Genomic DNA, 24277 nt, shown 5'->3' with positions numbered 1-24277 from the left:
GCCTCGTGGGGGCGGGGGAGGGGCGGGTGAAGCTTCTGGCTGAACCGAGGCACTCCCTCACTGAATCTATTGGCCGGTTCAGCCAATAAGCCCCAAGCCTCGCGTCAGGTGAGTTGCACATCTTTGTCATAATTGGAATGTTGAGGGCTTACATGGCTGAATCCTTAGCATGAGAGCAGGAAAAAATTTATCTGTTGTATCTTATACTTCAAATGTACTTTTTTAAAAATATTTACATAATTTTCTTAACAAAGTACAAATTTTGAACCACTTTTGATTGAATTTTTTTATTCCTCCGATGATTTCTCAACTGAGGTTTATTTACATTTTTAGGTCTTCTTAACAGATATTGGTGGATGCAAGATCAGTATCCGATATCCCGGGAGGATGTTCTGTTGTTCAAGACGTCTATCAGCTTTGTTGACCATCTTCAGGAGTTCCTTGGTGCTATTATGGCGGGTGCTTTGCTTGTTATTCCTACCTATCAAAAGCTGAAATATCCTGAATATGCTATTGATTTTGTTAAGGTGTAGACTTATCTTAGATTTTATATTAGATTTGCTGTCTTCCAACTTCCAAAATTTCCCATATATCATTCAATGGTTTATATGATCTTCATGTGGATCCTTCTGTTTGATGATTCATGCATTCTTCCATACTTCTGTTTATGTTTATATCCAAGTAATATGGCAATCTATGATTTTGGTTAATAAGTAGGAGTTCCAATGATGCACCACATGACCTTGGCTTATTTTGCATATTTGCATGAAATTTAATTATTGTAATATTTATTTTCTTAAGTTATTATTATAGAATTGAATTATTAAATTAATTTGTTAGAGTTTAGGATTGATGCATGCTTCATGTAAATGTTGCTGGCCTTATATAGATGATAAAGGCACATCAAGGTGTACATGCGTTGGCTTGTAGACGGAATACCTCTTGCATCCAACTCCAATTGAACTTTTGATACAAAGGACTATGCAAAACATGTCCATCCTCGGATGTCTCTTGCCAGGAATGGCCACGTGGAGGTCAATTTATGTTCAAAAAGTAATTAACCGACAACTTTACAATCTTTTTAAATTCAGACATTCATACTTTACATTTCTTCTATTACTTGGAAACGCTGTCCCCTCTCCTTTCCCTTCTTTATTTTGTTTGAAATTTGAATGTAGCAAGGGTTTTAAAATATTTTAAATTTTTGTTTAGGTGGAATCATTGCTAAATTAAATCGAGGGAATTTCATCTATTTGTGGATCTTGCTTGGTGGCTTAATCTTAATGTTGGAAGCTTGGTGGCCTTCATGTTCATTACTTTACATTACTGACTTGTTCCTTTGGTGTTGTTTGATTTTGTTGTAATCTTATCTCCATCACATCCCTTCTGCGCCTTCTAGTTTAATCTTTCACAGGCCATCTTTCTCATTTGCCACCAAAAACTTAACAAGGAGCTTTCTGGTGGCCTTCATTACCACTCCTTCAAGACTACTAGCACTTAATTTAGTTTTGGTCCTCTTAGCACATTCTAAATTTAAACTGCACATCATTACCTTTCCCACACATTCCCCTCCATATATGGATGCCTTCCCCAAAGCCTTAACCATCCAATCTCCTCCTACCTTTCTACATCCCGCCTCCCTAATCACATTCAGAATAAACATTGGCCACAACCCATGTCCCACAAATGAGCCCACACAAGCGTCACCTCTCAGCCATCTCACATTAAGTGCCCGCTTTCCCACCTTAGCAACATCCACTTTCTCCCAACTGATCACCACAACTTCTACAATTCATAAACAACATATACTTTCCTTTTGCACCAAATTGACTTAGGGCTCCATATTCCAATAACTGAAGAAAAGAATTAATGCACATCTTTTTTTGCCTACTTACGAGTTTAAAGAATTATGTTTGCTTCTTAGGTTGCGTTTGGGGCAGCTTATGTGTGTGGGCGGCATTTTGAAAACACCGCCCACAGTTTCCTATTAACCGTGGACGCGGTAAGGAGGTTGCGTCCCACTTATAGTGAATGCGTATTTCTCCTGTTGCCCTTTTGCCCCGATTTTTTCCTCTGCGCTCGTCTCGTGCGGAAGTCCCTACTCTCTTTGAGTCTCGAGGTTGCGTCCCACTTATAGTGAATGCGTATTTCTACTGTTGCCCTTTTGCCTCGATTTTTTTCCTCTGCGCTTGTCTCGTGCGGAAGTCCCTACTCTCTTTGATTCTTCTCATTTCTCTATACCTTTGCCTTCATCCTCATCTTATCTCCAATCTGTGCTTCTGATGCTCTGTAAGTAAACTCGTCACCTTTATTTTGGTGATTTTCAATCTAGAGGCCTTTTCGGGTTTGGAATCTCTCCTCTGTTGATGTCAAAACTTTGTTATGCTCTATTTGAAGGAATGGTTTTCATGCGACGGTTTTTTATCCAATATTTATTTGGTGGTGTTTTGTTCTGGTGATTTTTCATCTAGAGTCTCTTACGGGTAGAATTTTTTGGTGCTATATTTTGGAAATTGATGGATTTCAGAGGTTCCTATGTGGAATTTGCCCTTCTATGAGAACTTCCTCTGTGTGTGTCGGCGGATGGGGCAACAGGGGCTTGGTTTATCTGTCTATTGGCGGATGGGGCATCTGGGCTTTGGTTTCTTTGTGTATGTTTGCGATGGGGCAGTTGGGCATTGGTTTCTCTGTGTGTGTTGGTGGATGGGGCAGCTGGGCTTGCTTTCTCTGGTGGATTTGGCCTTGGTTTATCTGTGTGTTGACGGATGAGACAGCTGGGTTTTGGTTTCTCTGGTAGCTTTGGCCTTCGTTTCTTTGTATGTGTTATTGGCGGTGGCAAAATGGTTGTGATTTCTTTGTTTGTAGTTGGCTTTGGCCTTAATTTCTCTTATGGCTTTGGCCTTGGTTTCTCTGCGTGAAAAATGCTAAATAGAAGCCATGTTGCTCTATGTGTGTTGGTAGATGGGGCAGCTGGGCTTGCTTACTCTGGAGGTTTTGGCCTTGGTTTCTCTGTGTTTGTTACTGGCTGTGGCAAAATGGGTGTGGTTTCTCTGTTTGTACCTGGCTTTGGCCTTCATTTCTCTTGTGGCTTTGGCCTTGGTTTCTCTGCGTGAGAAATGCTATTCTTTTAACTTAGTGTATTCATATATTTGTTGAATTTCGAAGTTCTTTTAACTTGGCATGATTACAATGATGATGACATCTCCTTTGCATTCAATGCTATATTACTTATTATTGCACTACTGCACTGGTTGTGTTGTTGTGATTAGTAGAGGGAATTCCTAGGCAATCCTAAGTGTGGAAGGATAAGGCCACACATTAGAATATCTAAGTGAACTTATATGTTTTTGAAGGCATTGGTAATACAATTGGCTTCTATTCTTATGTAGTAGGTAATACACATGCTCTCTCGCCTTTGGGTGTGGGGTTTTGTGGCGGATGTGAGGAGTGTTTGAGTTGGCTTGGATGTGCAACAAGCTTAGACAAACTTTAATATGAGGAGTGTTTGACAAACTTTAATATACAAGCTTAGACAAACTTTAATATGAGGAGTGTTTGGCAAACTTTAATATGAGGAGTGGTGTATGTGAGGAGTGTTTGAGTTGGCTTGGAAGCCTCTTGGGTTTTTAATTTGCTTATTATGTTCAAGATGCTTAGACAAACTTTAATATTCACCTGTTGATGCATCAAAATTTATGGTGGCAATAGTTACTAATCTATCAATTGGTTAATTTACTTATTATGTTCAACATGCATCAAAATTCATGCTGAGATAAGGTTTGTACTATACTTAACATGTTACAAAGAATAGTTACTACATAAATCAGAAATAATCAGTGTTCGTATTGTGTGTGTGCATTTGGTGGTCAATTTGAGGTTTGCTTGAGTGTGGTGTCTATGTGAGGTGTTATTGGTGGACTTGGGTGTGCTCTCTTGCTTTTGGGTGTGTGGGTTTTGTGGTGGATGTGAGGATTGTTTTCGTTCAGTTACTATGAGTGGTGTTTAGGTTGGCTTCGGTGTGCTCTCCTGCTTTTAGGTGTGTTGTTTTTTTTTGTCATTATTGTCTGATTTTTTTGTATGTACTTCTAATTTTTTCAACTTATTTGTATAATGATATAATAAGATCTTGTTTTTATTTGATATTTATTTGTTTTTCTATAATATCTTCATTTTGTTACATGTCTAACACGAATGAAGCGGGTACGTCGGCAATGTGGGACAAGAAAGTAACAAATATTTTTTGTAATCTGTGTATTAAATAAATTGAGCTCGGAAAGACAACGACATATTTCAACAAGTTTGGCAAATAATGCGAAGAGGTTCAAAAAATTGACGGGAAAAGATTACGATAGACTGAAATTAAAAAAACAAATGAAATCAATTGAAGAAGGAGATATGAAAGGAGCATAAACGGGGATCCACTGGGCTGGGTTGAGATCCCATTAAGCGAATCATTGATGCTTCAGAGGAATGGTGGGTTGAGAAATTATAGGTAATAATTATACTCTCCGTTGGCTTATTATAATGTTTTTTTTGGCTTAACTAATATGCCCCTTAACCCTCCCCCCCCGAACTTACAGGAAATACTGGCAGCCAAAAAATATAAGCATTGTGAAATTGACCCGGAGTTTCAAGATAAATTAGATGTAATGTTTAAAGGGTTATCGTGACGGGAAAGCATACATTCAACCCAAGTGAGTTGGGGTTTGCAGACATACCGGATGACTTGCCATCTGAGCAGTTTACAACTTACGATGAAGGACCTAACACTAACCAAAAGGAGATTAAGGAGTCCAGTTCCCAGTCCAAAAGGCTCAAGCTTGGGAAAAAGGAGGAAAGATCAGGACATTTTCGTGAAAGCTCAATAGATAAACTGATGGATGTTTTTGCAGCTCCGCCACCTGTTGCTCCACTTGACGACACCATCCTAGATTTTATTGTAGCTTTGGATGCTCTTCCAGAAGTAGTTGCTGATAGAAGTTTTCATGCAAAATATGCTAAAAAGCTTGAGAACCCAACCTAGAGACAAATATTCATGGCCCTGCGGCCCGGACTGTTTTTCGAATATTTAGGTGTTTTGGTTGATGAATGACTGTTGTTGTATATGTTCATGTTTGAGTAATCTATTTGCAATTAATTTTCAACGTTTTTATTTATTTTCATGAACAGTTATATGTAATTATGTAGCGTGTTATGAAGTCCTTGATTTTTTTCTCCTTTTATATTGTTGCTATTACTTTTCCGCACTTTATTATATCCTAACAACTTATTTCTTCAGGATGGATCGACAGAAAGAGCCTCGTAGAAGAATGACATGGGCTGCGATGATTGTGATTTTGTTCTTGGAGTACTGCCGCTCCACCACTGTTAGAATACCACGCATGACGTCCTCCTTTGTTGGGGATAAATGGGTGGGTGAGATGCTTGCTAGACATCCGATAAGATTCAACAATATTTTTCGCATGACTGTACCCATTTTTTTGGATTTCCTTCACGAGTTATGTCTTAACAACAGTCTACAAGGGTCTTCTAGAACGACAACTACCGAGGTGTTGGCCATAACATTATACATGCTATCTCAGAACGAATCAATTAGAGGAGCTATGAAGCGATTTTAGCATTCCTCAGAAACAATTAGCCGATACTTCTCCAAAGGTCTGTAAGCACTTGTTAGCTTAGGGTCGCACATCATTAAGCCAGAGGATCCATCGTTTGTTACTACTCCTGAACAAGTTGCCTACGATCCCATATTTCAAGGTCAGTTTCATTATTGGGTTACGTTCACCTCAGAATAGAATTTGTTGCTAACGATGCTAAGCAGATCTGCTTTGGGGCAATCAACAGTACAAATGTTGATGCCTGACTACCCGGCCACGAAAATGTCGCGTACAGTGGCCGGAGTGGATCAACTACACAAAATGTTATGACAATATATGACTTCAACATGTTATTCACATTTGCGATGATGGGATGAGAAGGGACTGCATATGACAATCGTGTTTTTGCCTATGCAATTAAGAATATAACGTAGTGTTTCCCTTACACGCCTCTAGGTTTGTTATGTAAACCAATTAGTTATATGTATGTTTTATGATTAATAGTTCATTTCATAATAGAGAAATATTATTTGATTGATGCTAGATATCCGATGCAGAGGGGCTATCTGAAGCCCTATCCAAACACCATATACCATGTTCTTGATTTTGAGAGATCAAGTGATACCGCCCGTGGTAGAAAAAAAGTGTTAAAAAAAACCACACTTCCTTACGCGGGGTTATTGAAAGAATATTTGGGGTTTGAAAGAAGAAATAAACCATCCTACGCGACATGCCACCGTATCCATTTCCCAAACAAATACATATTGTTTTGGCCACTATGACACTTCACAACTTCATCCGACATCCCTTTCGATCAGATACAGACTTCAATATGACTGACAACAATCAAAAGCATATCTCTCCAGAAACTTTATAATTTCTGGTTGAGCATTCTTTACCTAAAGATGAGATAGAGTCGAATGAATTTGACACTCAAGACGGCGAAGGTGTGACCGAGATGACTGCTTTGAGGGAGCAATCTGTGGTTGTTGATTGACTATGTCTTTTTTTGTATGTTCTTTGTTGTATTGTGAATTTGGAGCTTATGATTTTGTTATGTATTTCTTTTGTTTCATTTAAACTTTTGAATATATAATAGTGATGTGTTTGGTACAAAAAAAACTTGAGGGTCGGTTCAATTTCGCATTTTCTGTTTTTGTGGGTGTGTGAGGTCAGTGATGAATGATGAAAAATATGACCTTACGATTTCTTTTGGATGACTGCTTCATTGCTGTTATTTAGTGTTGCATGTGAATTCGTAATGAAGGCAATCGATATCCTGTCTTCTTTGTTTGGTGCATCAGATTATGAGGATTTATGTGGATGACCTTTTTAGGTGATATGCACATCTGTCACATGACGATCATATTCTGTTGGAAATGCGTGTGAAGTTCTAATGAAGGCAACTTAGGTCATCTTTTCTTTTCAATGCATCGGTATATGAGTATCTATTGGATGACTTTTTTTGGTGATAGACACATGTATTACAGGATGATTGTCCCCTGTGGGTTAAAGACCATCGGTATATGAGTATCTATTGGATGACTTTTTTTTGGTGATAGACACATGTATCACAGGATGATTGTCCCCTGTGGGTAACCAAGAACTCATTTTTTTCAAGGTCCACTGTCTGCTTGTAGTGAAAGACACATGGGTTGGTGTAGTTTGTTGTCTGAGACCGCACACTCACATTTTTTTTTATTTATGCTTTTTAGTTCCATACGGTTTTTGTTTAATTCAATTTCTCTTATAGATATTGAGAACTTAATTTAGTTTTCTGATTTGACAAATGATTTCTCTGATTTTTTATTTCTGTGGCAACATGAGCTCTAGGATTTCTGGGACCTCCCGAGGTGTGTTGTGTTACTGCGGATTACAGACTTCCTTACTCACGTCACGTCAACCTTACAACAATGAGAGACAGTTCTACGGTTATCGCAGGGGCGTTTCAACGCGATTTGGTTTCTTTCGTTGGGCCAACATTTCGGCAAATTCCACTGCCGACAGTTATTGGGGTACGATGGTTTCCCAGGAGGGCAATGCAGCTGAGGACAGACGTCGTCAGAGTTTTAAATTAAACATTTTAATATTTTTAATTGTAATTGTAATTATTTTTCTCTTTATTTTATTTCTTTTGATACTCACGAGAAAATGAGGATTCTATCTTATTTTTTTGAACTGATTTGTAATGGTCTGCGACTTCTGTTTTATCTATTATTTGCCCAGACAGTTTTGTTGCAAACAACATTACTAAACAGAGGCTGAATGATTATTTATCTAGAAACAACTGCAAATAAGCTGTTCTGAATAAGCTCTCACAAATAAACTGTTAGCTTATCCTGATAATCTGCAGATTATCAGATTATCAGGATAATCTGCTTATAAACAGATTATAAATAATCTGCAGATGTCCCAAACAAATCTTAGTCTCTGAAATTCACTGCATTATGGTAATCTGCTTATAAGCAGATTATAAATAATCTGCAGATGTCCCAAACAAACCTTAGTCTCTGAAATTCACTGCATTATGGGCAGCATTGAGGGTTGCTGATTTAATTATTTTCTGTAATAAATGATTTAACTTTGTATGTATCTCAATGTTGTGGAAATTGAGAAGATACTCAATTCTAATTTTTTTCTCGCATCTTTCAGCGTGACATATGAACATTCTCACCGCATATTGCTCTTCTAATCTGAGACATTTGAACATCAATTGATTTGTCAAACTGAGATTTATGAAGAATGTGTGCTTGCAACATTTGTACTATTGCTTGGGTGGATTCTGTTGAATGACTCAATGGTGCCATTTCAGAAATATAGTTTTGTCCCATAGCCTCCATTTTACAGAGGCTTAAAATAGGCACAAGATTGCTTAACGTGTCATTTATGATAACTTGCGAATTTCTTAAATTGCAATAATAGCTCATTTATATGTTGCCATTTATAAGTTCCATCTCATGGCTTATCTTATGTTGAATTTGATTTTTTTCAGGCATATGGCATTTCCAGGCTTACTACTGTTCCATCTCTATTGAGGGAGCTTTTTCTTTCTTTTGATATTTCACTGTGTGCGCAGTTTTTCAACTCATTGAAAGTATTGATCTTTAGCGGGGAAGTTTTACCCATATCTTTGTGGAGAGACTTGCGTGATCATTTACCCCAAACCACCATCTTAAATTTATATGGAAGTACAGAGGTTAGCAATTTACCTTACTTCCAGTTCTATTTAGCATTTGTTGTATTGGGGCTATGATCCATCAATATTATTTAGGATATTTAATTCTAGGTGCATAATAATTTTCCCTTACTGGTCAATCATGTTTAAGTTTTATTCTTTTTTATGTTGCGGACCTTATCTATTTTTTAACACTTAATGATAATTACTAGGTTTGATAAGGTCAGTTGTAAGTCTAGGTGAAATTCTTGTGGCAATTGTCACTGCCGCTAATAAAACAATGATTGTTTTTGCTATTATCTAATCTGCTGACAGAATTGTTGATTCTTTGAAAACAATATTTAACAATTACTATTCTGGTTATACCATTTTTGAAACATTGATGAGAAAACTTTAAAAAAAATTGAAGAGAATGCGTAAATTTGTATCGAAGTTATGTGCAATTGTACCTTTCTGATTTATTGTATGTAAATGACTACCTGCGGAATTGCCATACATTCCAGACTGATTAGTTGTTCGGTAATTACTAAACTTCAACATATTTGTGAAGCTTATATTAGCATGTATATTAAATTTAATAAAATACGTAGATGATGTTTGTAAAGAAAAATAGCTATTTTCTTACATCTTGAAAACTATGTTGAGTTTTCCAAATTATTAGGTATCACCTTATGACGGGTTTGGTAATTATCATTTATTAACTTGGTAGAATTTATGATAAAATCCTAGATTGTAAAGATTACTAATAGAGAATAAAATACTGGGCTTTTACCACTCGAAGCTGGGTTTTGATTTTTATCTATCATGGTGGTACTAACCAAGCTTGTAATAGATACCTCGTGGATTGTAATAGTCCTTTTTTATACCTAAGTGAAATTGAAAAGAAATTAAAATGAATTTCATCACAGTATTTTTTAAATTCAGGCTAGGCCATGATAGTATTTAGATGTTTATTTACATATTGACTAAGTTACCTTACTTCTTGCCAATTAAGCAGACTGAGTCAGTTGACAAGTTGACTATACTATACGTTAAAAATTTTTTTAGTTTGCACGGTGTTTCAAAGGTTGTTTTTTCAGTTAGGATTAGAAGATTTGCTTTTACATTGTGGAAAAATATTCATTAAGGTTTGAACACAGTTACATCTCAGATCAACATTTCATCCACAAACTAATGGATAATTAAAAAATTGTAGGATTTGTTGAGGTTGTGTTATAGATTTTGAAGGCAGCCGGAAAAACCACATCCTAATGATGCACTATATGGTCGAAAGAGTGAAGTTCTATTAAGCTATGTTAAAGTGGGAGAAAGTCAATAGTTGAATCTAGAGATGAATCTAGAGTTAGTTGATGAAGTTATAGAAAAAATTTAGGTTGATCAGAAGCAACTTGAAAGGTACTCAAGACCATTAGCGAAAATATTATGACTTGAGATAGATTAGTAGACTTTTATATTGGAGATTTTATATTTTTGGAAGTTAAACCTATAATAGAGACAAACATATTTGTCTAGTGAAGCAAGTTAACTCTCAAATTATAGTACCATTTGACATCATTGAAAGGATTAGTAAGATAGTTTATAGGCAAGTATTGTTAATTGATATGTTCAACATCCATAATATTTTTTATGTCAATTAGTGCTGTAATCGGGCCGAGTCGAGCCTAGTATATCATAGTTCGGACTTGGCTTAGTATATTATAAGTTCATGTGCGACTTGAGTTTGTGTCCAACTTTCATATATTGTTCAAGCTTTTTGTTTAAAATTTTCAATATTTGAACTTGATTTGTTTATGACAAATGAACGAGTATTTAAACAAACTAAAAACTCAAACGAGTATCTAGATTTTCTTATAAAAAATTTAATAAATTATTTACAAATATGATTGTAGCTACTAATTTATTGATTATAAATTTGAAACCCTACAATATCTTAAATCTCATTTCTCCTCCATTTTGTCCTAAAGCTCTCACTTAGGGGTCGTTTAGTAAAATGATTTGTGTAGCATTTAAGCATGATATAACCTAAATCCTACCAAACTAGAAATCACAACTTTAAAACCTACAGGAACTTAAATCCTATTTGTTATCTTCTTTGTCTTAAATCCCTCATTTAGGTGCTGTTTGGTAGCAGGAATTAAGATTAGCGGAGGTTTATATCCTATTTGTTATCTTCTTTGGCAAAATCAAGAGACAAAATTGCAGTATTTGTTATCTTCTTTGTCTTAAATCCCTCATTTACGTGCTGTTTGGTAGCAGGAATTAAGATTAGCAGAGGTTTATATCCTATTTGTTATTTTCTTTGGCAAAATCAAGAGACAAGATTGCAATTTATATCTCATCTCCTCCATTGTCATTTTATAAGCTACATCATTGTCAAATCTCATCTCCTCCATTGTCAAATCCTTCCGAACAATTAAAAATTACGACAACTTTAAAACCTACATCAACTTAATATCGAGTATTTATATATCATATATGATATAATCTATCAACGAGCTATCAACAAATGAGTTGACGATTTAGTTATTTAAATTTCATGTAATAATATATCATATATGATACACGTTATCATCAAGCTTAATATTGAGTATTTAACAAGTTAATTATTAAACTACAAACGAGTTTGTTCGTGAACATAAAGAACAAGTTTCACTATGTTCATATTTAGTTCATTTAAACTTCGAGCTTTGAAAAATTGTTCAAGCTTTTATTACTAATTTGAATGAACATGATCGAGTCTTAATTGAGTCATGTTCGAGTTGTCCGTCAGGTGCATTGGTTCATTTACAATAATGTCAATGCTGAGAAAATTGTTCACTGCCTTAGATCAGAAGATCCTATATAGGAATGTGAGGTGCAGAGAGATTTGTCTTACATTGAAAAACCTAAAACAATTCTAAACTTCCATGTTAAAAAATTGATAAATAGACAAATCTCGTGCATTAAGGTAAGAAAGAAATATATGTCAGCTAAAGATGCAACTTAGGAAAAATAATGAAAAATGAAATAGAAATTCCTCTACTCTTTTGAATGATTGTTAAAAATTTTTTGAGACTAAAATTTTATGTGGGGAGAATTATAATACCAATTTCGCCTAATAAATAAATTATTATTATTTTTTAATTTATTTCTCATTTTTCCCATTCTCTAATTTTTTTTTATTTTGACTATTATATATACATTTATATATATTTCCATCAAAATAGAAATTTCATTAATGAAAAAGAGGATACAAAGGTTTTAGTGAGTGCGTGCTAGGAGCCCACTTACAAGACATACATGACTCGAGGAAAAGGTAACCAAAAAGTACAAGTATACCCCAAAAAAGTAACCTAGGCAAATTTCTCAAAAGCAAAGCAAAACTATCAATCGTGATGGGAGGATTTGCCTCTCCCTCTCCCCTTAGTTTTAGGAATGAAGTCTAACAACAAACTATGAAGGGGGCTTCTGCCTGAGACAATCAAACTATCATCTTGTAGATTCTAGAGGTGAGACATTTCTTTTTTCTTCTTCTTGGATTTATTAATTTGCCATTCATCTTTCACTTGTTGATGTAGCTGACCGTATATTGGAATTTCAGTGGAGAGCGCACGTTGATCTTGGCATTCCTCCAATGCATGAGCACCTTTCCCAACAGCATTAAGTGGTGCCAACTCATTATGGTGAACTTCCAACACAACAAAATGAGAGGGATTAGAGGTCTCAATAAGTTTGCATAAAAAACACAACAAAATGAGAGGGATTAGAGGTCTCAATAGGTTTGCATAAAAGTGGGTTCTCATTAGTGGGTTCTCATCAGGTTCACTAGGAGCAATATCAGGTTGTGTAGAAATTCTTCCATTGTGAGGATTGGGGACAACAAACAACTCATCTGTCTGGTTAACATTTGTACCAACTGGTTCTAATAAAGTTGCAGGATCTAAAGTTGCCTATTTGATTCTACTAGTAGAATTCACATGTTGAGGAATCAAGGATTCCTTTGCGTTTTGTTCTAAAACTATGCTGTCGGAAATACCATTTTCATGAATGGATAGTTCCTTTGCATATTGTTCATCCATAGGATTATCTATATCTAGATGTATTGCAATATTAGGTTTCAACTTCGAGTGTAATATGAAGCATTTATCATGTGTGTGGTCAAATATTTCACAATGATTGCAGTAGTAAGGTCTTTGTTCCATAATGATTTGTTGCCAGTAACCATTGTGAGCAGCGCCAAGCCATATTTCTTCTACATCTGAAAGTGTAATATCCCTCTTTATTAAAATCCTTACAATAGAAGGCCTTGCCAGTAACCTTTGTGTTTTAACTTCATAGGTTTTCCAAGAATAACCCCAATAGCATACAGTACTTGATGGTTAAAGAAGTGAAGCTTGAGTCCATATAATTTAAACCATATAGACACAATGAGGTTCTTGGAATGAGAACCAGGTTCTTGACTGGGATCAAAGTTAGGGGACCATTTAAGCAATTTCATATATTTGCCCTCAATTAAGATGTATTTCTTTGAGAATATTCTTGCATAGTATTTTTCTTTACTAGGCTCTATCACAACATGTCTTCCATCAAAGAGGCCCACCTTCTAGTCCCCAACTAACTTGAAATCTTTAAATACTTTTATGAGAGTCTCCATTTTAGGGTAGCCTATTTGGAACTTTTCAATTAAAGTAAATTTATAATTTTCAGCAAGGGTTGAAATTTCAGTGTTAGAAAAAATTAATGTCGGTATGCCCACCTTTTGTCATGTTTTTTTTAATGAAGTTACAATTTCTCTGTTTAACAAATGAATTATGATACATCTGCGGAAAAACTAAAGTATCTCAGAGTTGGAAAGGAGCACTATTTTTGTCAACCACTGTAGGATAGGAGGGTTTGCCCACATTCGGAGCAGGTTCAGTCGAAGGTGAGAGTGCTGCCATGAAAATAGTCTAACCAAAAAACTGCAAATGTCGTAAGAACAACAAGAGAAGGTCGACGAAGGATGGGCAGGAGGGTCGACAGTTGAGGGTTACTGCAAGATTTAGGCGGAGTCGAACTTCTCTAAATATGAAGCAAATGGGCTTACTAGACATGTAGTTGAAGCAATTGAGCGATTCAGAGGAACGAATGACGTAGGCAAGCGATAAAGATGTGCGGACAGTGTGGTTGAGCGATCTGGACGAGGCTGAAGTCAGTTAACAATGCCCTGATCTTATCGAAGTCCACACCCCAGAGCCGCGACAACAGCGAACAAAGCGTCTAACAACCACGAAAAAATGCAACGCAATGGAATAAAAAGAACTCACCCAAATCAGCCGTCGTCTAAACCCTAGAACGAAGGAACTTCATGTTCTCCAGAGCTGAATGCCGCTTCCGACTCCATGACTATATATATTATCTACTCATCTCATATATGTATCTCTAACTCTCCTTTATGCGTCAATATTAAGCTCAATAGTTTGAAGACTTATTAGAATTTTAGAATATTAGTATGCAAAATTCTGTATTAATTGCTTTGATTTGCTTTTATTTACCTGTAATGAGTATTTTTACCCTATTTTGCATCAATAAGATTATCTTTGGTTTTATTCTAAAAAAAAAGAAAAGTAAAAAAAAAAAACAAATCAAAGTTTGCATCAATAAGATTACCTTTGGTTTTATTCTAAAAAAAAAGAAAAGTAAATAAAAACAAATCAAAACAATCAATATAAAATTTAACGTATTAATATTCTAATATTGTAATAAGTAGCAACATTAAATCTAATAGTTTAAAAGGGTTTTGCTTGTATTCAATCATGAAGGGTTGTGACATTTGGACTGACTAGTGAATTTGTTGTAAATAAATTCGACTTATAGAAGAACCATGCTATACTATTTGATATTTTATCCCCTAAGCATTTGAGAAGGTTTGCCATACTGCTACCACCTCTATTTGCCTATAAGTCTGGGGGTATGATGGCAAACGGATTTATAGTTTTGTACCTAATTTCTCACAAAGTTCTCTAAAAGTGACTAAATAACTTCACATTCAAATTTGAAGTGATAGTTTTGGGCATGTCATGAAGATAGTCTTTCTAAATTATAATTTTGTAATGCGTGAAACATTTATCATCTTGTGACAAGGTAGAAAGAGTATCATCTTGGAAAAATGGTCTACCATTACTATAACAAAGTCCTTTGCTATGTCTAGGGTAAACCCACAACAACGTCCATGTTCAAGTCTACTTAAGGCAGCTCTGAAACAGGCAACAAAGTATAAAGACCCCTATCCTGCTCTCTGGTCTTAGCTAAATGACATCCTACTCTGCATGATTTGGCTCTCCATATCTTGTTCTAATCTAAGCTAATAGAACTTCTCTTTCATTAAGGAAAGATTCATGTCTGACAAATGTCCCATCATTTATCCATTGTGGCACTCTTGCAAAGTGCTCTCCCCAAGTAAACTTTTATGAATGCACAGCCTGTAGCTATCTGATTTGAGGAATTAATCATACTGTCTTACTTGACAACTAACTCAAATCTCTTAGGAAACTTCATTAGTGGCGTAATCAATCTCAATACTTTAAAGTCAATTACTTTTGATTGCATAATAGTGATTAATAAGTAACACTGGCTCAATGCATCGACTATATTGTTCTCACTCCTAACTTTGTACCTATTAAGGAAATAGAATGATGAAAGAAACTCTACTCGGGAGGAATATTTACCATTTAGCTTGCTTTGTCTCTTTACGAATCCCAATACCTCATGATCAGTGCAAAAGCAAATTCATTTGCCAACAAATAATGATGTCAATAATTAAGGGCTCTTATAATGCATTAAATTACTTATTTTAGGTAGAGTTTTTTTGTCTGAAATCATTCAGTTTCTTACTGAAATGGAGGTAGGTTGTCCGCCTCAACTCAACATAGCTGTAATTCTCACATTAGAGATATTATACTTCACCTTGAACGACTGATTATACTTTAGAGGAGGTAGAATGGGGGCATTAGTAACTTGCTTTCTTAGAGCATCAAAATTAGCTTGTGCTTTATCTGGCTATAGAGCTAAGTTGATTTGTCTTGAGAAGCCTCATCAAGGGTGTCGCTATAGAGCTAAAATTCATGTTTTTAAAAAATAGTTAGTACAATTGGCGTACTAGAGTAAATGTCCATGGACCGAGGCAATTCAAAATAACTTCGCTCGTAGTTGGGTCCGTCTCAATGCCACCCGTTTAATTAATATATCTAAGAAAACACATCTGCGATGTCAGAGAGTGACATATTGGATGATCGTGCAACTGCTTGGTTAAATCAACTCTACCAATCTATTATATATGATGCAAATGTTCCTCACTTGCATGATCGAGCACCACACTATCATCAAAGTACACAATTATAAATTTCATGATGCGGGCTAAAAAAATTTGGTTAATTAAGCTCATATAAGTGTTCGAACCATTGGACAAACAAAAGACATTACTGTCCACTCACACAATCTATCTCATATCTTGAAGGTGGCCTTGCACTCACCCTCGTGTTTTATCTGATCATGATAGTAACTGTCACACAAATCAATCTTGAAAAATATGCTAGCTTCAGGCAATTGATTTCATGCAATTGATCCAAAAGTCTTTCAAGCTCGAAATGGGAAACTAGAACTTAGGGTATGTTTAGGGCAGTTGCGACTTATCCAACTTATCCAGATAAGCTGCTTATCCTGATAAGCCGCTGATCCGGATAAGCTGTCTAACAGTTTGATTTATACGTTTGGAAAACAGCTGATTCTGGATAAATGATCATTCTGCCCCTGTTTTGGATAAACTGTTTGGTTTGTGCATTTTGTAAGCAGCTAATTTGCAAATTTTTTTAGTTAAATAAACAATCTAACACACAGAAGTTGAAATGTTCTCAACAAAACTGCAATGTCTACTCATTAGATATTTTACAATCACTCCACCCCCTTCATAACAGTACAAGGAAGATATAGACCATACATTATAGTGAGTATCATGAAACCTAATAAAAATGAAGAAATAACATGTTAAAATTACAATGAAAAAATGACAATATTCATTTTAAAATGTTGAAGCATGTCACGACGAAAGTTGCTCGGTTATGAATCCCTAGAACCGGCTGGGAAGCAGTCGAACTACAAGCGACGTTTTCAAGTTGTGATATTGTCAATCCCCGAATAACGGTGTTCAATTGACATAACGTAAAAACAGATGTAATGTTGGTCTACCTGAAGAACTTGCAGTCCTCTGATCCGTGTGCCCACCGCGGACACCAGTAGAATTGCCGCCCGTAGCTATGTTGTTGATGTGACGTGAGTAACAAGGACGGTAGTCCGCAACGGCATAACACTTGCTCGGGCTTTCCTGAAAACTTGTAGCTCATCTTAATATAATTATTTGAGAGAGAATAGACCAGTTAGGAAATTTCATGAAAAAAAACAATCGTTCAATTCGAAAAAAGAGTAATAAAATAATACCCAATTCAATGTTGATATAAGAATATAAAAATGAAAGATTTATATGCATGTCAATCAATTGCTATAAACCCTATTCATTGCTATGATCATTGCGAACAACTTCAACTGCAGATGGAGCATTGATATGATTTGGAAACATAAATGACATGAAGAATTACTCGAAGAGTTCAAAATCTACAGAATTACCTCAAATATCAAAGAAAAGAAACTATATAGTTGATTAGCTTCCTCCATCCCTCTAAGGAACCCATTGCAGCACTGCAAAAATGAGTTTCTAGCAGGCACTACACGGCAGCCATGAGAATTCAACACCAAGTTATGAGAAAAAAAACTGCCAAGGATCTTAAATAGAACCCCACATTTCTCCCACAAAAAACTCATGTCAAACTCAAGAAACTGCATTATCATCAAACAACACCTTAGCAGCCATATAAATCCTTCTTTTGTGAATTGGGCCGTTAAACCAGAAGCGGCCGTTGAATCAGAAGCAGAAACTCCTCCTAAAAGACCTCTTAGTAAAGCATGTAAATTTTCAGACTGTCTGACCAATTCTTTAATGAGAACATTGGAAAACTCAATAAGATGACCTGACTTCATTTTTGTAAAGGCTGAATGAACGGATTGTAAACTCTCTTCAATGTATCTTCCTTGCTCTTGCAACTTCCCTAGCAAGCAATATAAATTTTGAAGATCTTCCTCCATAGCTATTTGATCACTTTGATGAGCTGAATCATTTATACATGTGCTTAATGAATGATCAATTCCTTTCATTAAGAAAAAAGAGGACATATCAGGGAAGCTTTAAGAATCAACAAACATGAAATAATATGCAGAAAGCAAATCAATAAGGGTCAACATCAAGAACTATGAAAAATCAAAGATAGAACAAAAAGAATTCAATTATTACAAAAAAATCAATAATCCACGGAATTTTAGTGGAATATGTCCCAGTAAATGTGAGGTTAACAATAAGGAAAATCTACGGTGATTGCATGTTTGAGTAGTTTAAGTTCACAAGAACGGTAAAAGGGGGACCATTTCATTCTACATTACGTTTTGGGGGAAAAGCAAAGGGAAATCTGCATAATGTTAATGAAATAATGCTCCAAGTAACCTAAGATCGCCAGACCTAATTTGAGAAGGAAACACTTACATATACTATACATGAGAAAAAGACTGAAAAGAAAAAGATGTTCTTTAATGGTTATTCTATGAAAATTTATTTACAGACTTTGGAGACTTTATAAAATCACTGAAATGGAAGTGGGTGTGGAAAGAGGGTTGTGTGGTAAAAATAAAAGACCTGAGCAAGAATTCTTATCAGAATCGTATAAGAATAAAGTTCATAACTTCTCAAGTAGTGTTTGGCATTTTAAGAACGTGGTGATGGTTCAAGTAAGCTTTGTCATAATCAAAGTTTTATCATAGCATCAGAAAGTCTTCGACTTTTAAAGAAAAAAACTTCTTTATTCTCAAACTATCTTTGAGGCAACACAGTTATAGTGCGATTAAGACTTGTCATTATAATTAGTGTTTAATGCAGCACAAGTACCCTACCGCCTCTGTATAATAAATGCTTAATTTTCAAAAAATATGTTGAAGAAGTAGGATGATTAGCTTCAAAATTGACATTCAGAACACACTATGATTGACTTCAAAAAAATCTTAAAGAAATGTGATAAAGAACTAATTTATAAATAGAATCATGGAATTCAAGTAACCTTCTTGGATTTAACTACCCTACACATGAAAGAAATTTTAACACGTAACATTTCAGTTCATCCAAAAAGAGAATGTCAAGTCCTCTCAAAACAATCAAAATAATTGAAGTGAAAAAATTATGATAGTGTGCTCCAAATATCAAAATAGCCCCTCCACTAATACAAAATCAATTTGCTTTATATCTTTTTGGCAGTGGTGAAAGAAAGCTAGTTGAAACATATTTTGCTAGCCGTTAGTCAATTGCTTGCATTAAATTAATTATATGAAGGCTAGAAAATTACTGTTTATTTGTCGCTCACATTAAACTTTTTTTTAATCAGCACTTAAAAATATCAGATTTTTCCAACATTTAAATGATTACTTGTTCTACAAAACAGTAAAAATTAAAAAACTTTTATTTTATCACAAAAATTTAAAAATAAGAAAATCGTTTACTTTCCTTCTTTTGCATTCACAATGATATAGTGTGCTGAACTTTGTGCTTTTAAGGCTAAATTGACTGTCTCCAGGACTAAAACTACCCATTGAGAGCCTAGGATTACAAGCGATCTTGTACCCCTTTTCTCTTATAGCCTAAAACCCACTCTGAATTATATAAATATATCTTCTTTTATCTCTCTCATCTTAAGAGCTTTTCCTCTTAACTATCCCACATATCTATCTTTTCAAAAAGATGAAAAGAACATAATGAAAACAAAACAAAAACACTACATATTGGTTTTATGCCTCCTAAGTCAGTCCTATGGATCAACTTGATAACTCAAAGTGGCGATATATCCTGCAAATCGACAAATCCGGGACGAACGAAGAGGAAGTAGGGCACGAACATTGTTACGTTGGTCGGAGTGGTGCGGAAGGATGAGAAGATGGGAGTTTCGGTGGTCTCTGTTCGTCCCGGTTGAGAAGATGAGAGTTTCATAGCCTGCTCGATCCCTTTGTTGCCATCACAGCTATCGCGAAATTTTGGTCGCGGGAGAGAAGGGGTCGCGGGAGAGAAGGTTGTCGCGGGAGGAAGGGGGTCCCAAGAGGAAGGGTGTCGCGGAAGAGATGAGGGCAAGTAAGGTAAAAGTCGCGAACGAAACGCGGCCGCGGTTATTAAAGCATCGAAAACGACATTTTTTAAAATTCACCCTAAACACACTTTCCAAACGAAACAACTTCGTTTTGAAAACATTGCCTGTACTTATAAGCTGCCCCAAACGGGCCCTTAATGCTAATCATATTATTTTGTCTATTATCAATGCACATATGCCAAAATTCATCCATGGGCCCAATTAAAACTGGCATAACATACAAATTATTACTCTCATAAACTAGTCTGCGAAACCACAAATTCTCAACATATTTTTACTGTTCCTCATACTTTCCCGCACCATGTAGACTGGTCTGTTGGTGGGCATTCATCCTAGCATGAGGTCTATGATATTTTAAATCTCACATTAGGGTGGTAATTCAAGTTATTGGCTTTCAATCATAATATTCTGAAACTTTTCCAATAGAGGCTGTATTATCTCATATATCGGCCCCGTCTCGTTGCCCTCAAACGTCACCAAGCCCAGTCTCATATGGCGAGTAAAACTATAGCTCTTATTTTCATCTGAGTATTTAGTAGTGTTGATTCCTTCAATTCCTAGAGTACACTGTGTTTTTCATCTTTAATAAAAACTACGTGCTCTTGTGGCCATCATGAATCGTGCCTCTATCATATTGTCATGGTTGACCAAACAAAATGTGACAAACATTCATAGACTAGAGTACACTGTGTTTTTCATCTTTAATAAAAACTAGGTGCTCTTGTGGCCATCGTGAATCGTGCCTCTACCATATTGTCATGGTTGACCAAACAAAATGTGACAGACATTCATAGACATGACATTACATCACACTTCTTTCTATAGCTCATCTCTAATGAAGAATTTACTAGATACTTATTGTCAATACTGCTTTTATTCCCTTCTTCAACCAAGTTGATAATATGAAGGTAAAAATTTTGGGTAGTGAGGGTCAAATTGTTAATAATCTATGTGACATTACATTATCATAATTTTCTACATCTATAATGAGATTGCATATCTTTCTCTTCACAGTACAAAGATTATGGAAGATGTTATGTCTTAGTTATTGTTGCTCCCTCTTTGGGCTCGATCAAGAGAACTTTTCGAACTACAAAAATCTCACCATCATTTGCGTATAATTTGTACTTCTTTTCATTATTTTTCTCTCTAGAGTCTGCCCTCTCTACTTCTATTACAGTATCTCATTCTTTGAAAGAAATCACTCTTTTGTTTTGGTAGTTGGATGCAATATGCTCATATTCATGATACTTGAAACATTTCTTAGCATAGAATGTTTTGGCATTGTTGGCCTGGCCAGTGTTGGATTTTTCTAGAGCTGGCTTCTTATGTGGTGTAGGTTTGACATACAAATCAGGGTACCTCATGATCGAGCCATGTTCATGTTGGAAGGGTGGAGTGAATCTGATGCTCTTGTATTGCTTCTCTATCTTTAGGGTCAAAGTTTGTTCATTTTTTAAGGTTGAATGTAACTGTAACTATACCACATTGCCAATTGAAGACCTCAATCCTCCTAGATATTTTACTATGGTGTTCTCCTCTAGCTCCACTAACTCTCTAACTTCAACATGAGTTGGCCAAACTCAATGGTGTACTCCTTTATTGATAGGTTTTTCTGCTGTAAATGGTGAAGTTTAAAAAAAAATATCTAGTCTATAATGTGTTTGGAAGTATTTGTTCTACATTTCTTTTATTATCTCGGAGTAGATCACGAACATGCTTTTTTCTTCATGTTGAATACTTGGCCTCATTGCCTCTTTTGCCAATGAACTTCTAATTTTTAGAAGATTCTCTCTTTTCCTCTAATTAATTTTGATCACTACATGAAACTAGTTATTTTAGTTAAAGCTGTTCATTCAATATTTCATTTCTTTGTTTAGCACCTTAATTGCTGTTTTATTTATTTTAATCAGTAAACATGTTAGAGCTGGCTCATTTCACCAAGAATTTGAATATGGGATATGATTCGTGTCTAGGAAATTATGGAGGAGGGTGAAGCTGATTAGTTAAATCTTGTTAAACTTTCCTTTTTATTGCGAGGTATTAGCTATGTTAAGGATAAGTTTAGTGATTAGGAAGGTATCCTGAGATCTGATGATGCTGGTTTTTTAATGTTGTTGCAATTCATTAGATGTTGAATGACATGGAGACTCACTTATGCTTTTTTTTCTACTTTTTTTGCTTCTCATTGATTAAAAATAGTTATAATGATGTTTGTATTCTTTTTAATTTTTTAATTCTAGTATATTTTCCAATTTCCAGGTTGCTGGTGATTGTGCATTCTTTGATTGCAAAAAGATGACAAATATTTTGGAAGCTGGGCAGCTAAGTAGCGTACCAATTGGACAACCTATATCTAATTGTGAAATTAATCTTCTTGACAAAAAGAGCGAAGATAATGTCGGTGAAATATGTGTTACTGGGATGTGCTTATTTGCGGGATACCTTGGTGAGATTTCTGACGAGCAGCCACTAAATGATGGCTGTGCTCCCTTGCATTTCAAAACTGGTGATATTGCTAGGCGTCTCCCGAGTGGTGATTTTGTCTTCCTTGGAAGAAATGATCGTATTGTTAAAGTCAGAGGACAACGTATCGTGTTGGAGGAGATTGAAAATGTGCTAAGGGAGCATCCAGACATAAGAGATGCTGCAGTAATTTTTGAAAACACCAATGGAAACTGTGACCTTGTTAAGGCTTTCTTTGTTGTTAAAGCAATTAATGAGTGTTCTGAAGGTGTAACCTGTGTAAATAAATATGAAAACGAGGAGCTGATTGCATCCATTAAAAGTTGGTTATTGAGAAAATTACCGACAGCGATGTTGCCGGCCATTTTTGTTCAAACAGAAATGCTGCCCAAGTCTTTCTCTGGCAAGGTAGACTACTCAAAGTTAGGAAGTTCAAGATACCTGGCAAAGCGGCTTAGGAGGGATTATGAGGGAAACATTTCTGATAATCATCGTTTGCAAGTTATCAAAAAGGTTATTTTCGGTCTTTTATTTCCCAGGGTCCGTATTATTTGACAAATCTATAATTTTAGCCTTAATTCACTTCACTTCATTCATAGTATTTAAGAATAGGTTGGTGGCATTCTTCACTATAGTCATTTTTGCTTAACTCATTTGTGTATTTCGTGGCTGGCAATATGCACTGATAGTTCTATTGTAATACCAAAAAAAGTACTATCAGTTTATCGTTCTTAAAATGCTTGTCTGCATATTTTGGTTGGTTATCTTGCCATGCCAACTTGGTTTAGTTATTTTGTATTTTTCTATGAATTGCTAGTTACTTGTAGGTTATTTCACATCATATCTGCTTGCTTCTAAGTTTTTTATATTGCAATCTCTGCAATGTCATTGACTTTTTCATTTTTGAGTTTTTCTACAGCTTTTTAGGTGATGTAAATACTACTATTTTAAATAATTCGAACCCAAATAGTTGGGATAAAGATAATAATGATCATGATTATGATTTTGGAAAAGGGTGCAAGTTTCAAAAAGCAAATTGTTTCTTATAGTTCATTTAGTTTGTAAAAGTGAGAATGTTCGAATGATGGACACCACCAGCTTGCCCGCAGGTAATGCTTTGTGGTGCAAGTTTCAAAAAGCAAATTGTTTCTTATAGTTTATTTAGTTTGTAAAAGTGAGAATGTTCGAGTGATGGACACCACCAGCTTGCCCACAGGTAATGCTTTGTATTGGGTAGAGTAAGAAAGACAATGTATGCGCCATGGGCGATATAGCTTAATACTGTAGCACATTTGAACCTAACCGTTTTATAAAAAACATAGTTTTTCTTTATAAAAAATATAGTTTTTTTTCTCTTAAAAAAATAAAAAATACCAAACCAGACATGTTTTAAATATTTCGTTTTTAAAAATATATTAATCGTAACAGTAACACACGCGTTTTCTAAAAGTAGAAAATAGAAAACAAAATAAAATTAAAATAAATTAAAAACAAAAATAAAAATAAAAAACAAAAAGTGATCCCAAACAGACTCACGATGTTTACTCATAAAAATAATTTTATTTGTCTTTTAGGTGGTCTCATCAAATTCTATGATAACGATTCATAGTATTCTTTATCTTACAAATTTTATCTTAAAATTCAGAACTAATACTTGATGTTGAGTACTTAAATTCTGACTTGGAATGACCTTACAATTTTTAAATTATCGAGGATATCTTCTTCTCATAAGAAATTAAACAATTTGTGTTTTATTAGATCTATTCTTATAAATAATATTATGCTCATATTTT

General features: G+C 35.2%; 1 protein-coding gene across 1 annotated transcript in view; it reads left to right on the top strand.

Annotated features, from left to right (window-relative positions):
• LOC110039041 (putative acyl-activating enzyme 19) overlaps positions 1–23078 on the top strand; it is a 31726-nt gene extending 8648 nt beyond the window's left edge. Inside the window, exons 3-5 of the mRNA XM_020743984.1 lie at positions 334–527; positions 8590–8793; positions 22281–23078. Of these exons, the coding sequence (XP_020599643.1) occupies positions 334–527; positions 8590–8793; positions 22281–23039 (1157 nt within the window). The 3' untranslated portion in view covers positions 23040–23078. The remainder of the gene's footprint in view (positions 1–333; positions 528–8589; positions 8794–22280) is intronic.
• Positions 23079–24277: the final 1199 nt, after the last annotated feature.

This window comes from Phalaenopsis equestris, unplaced genomic scaffold (assembly GCF_001263595.1).
Source record: "Phalaenopsis equestris unplaced genomic scaffold, ASM126359v1 Scaffold234924, whole genome shotgun sequence".
In the NCBI taxonomy this organism is placed as follows: Eukaryota; Viridiplantae; Streptophyta; class Magnoliopsida; order Asparagales; family Orchidaceae; genus Phalaenopsis; species Phalaenopsis equestris.
This window is presented reverse-complemented; position numbering and strand designations above follow the sequence as displayed.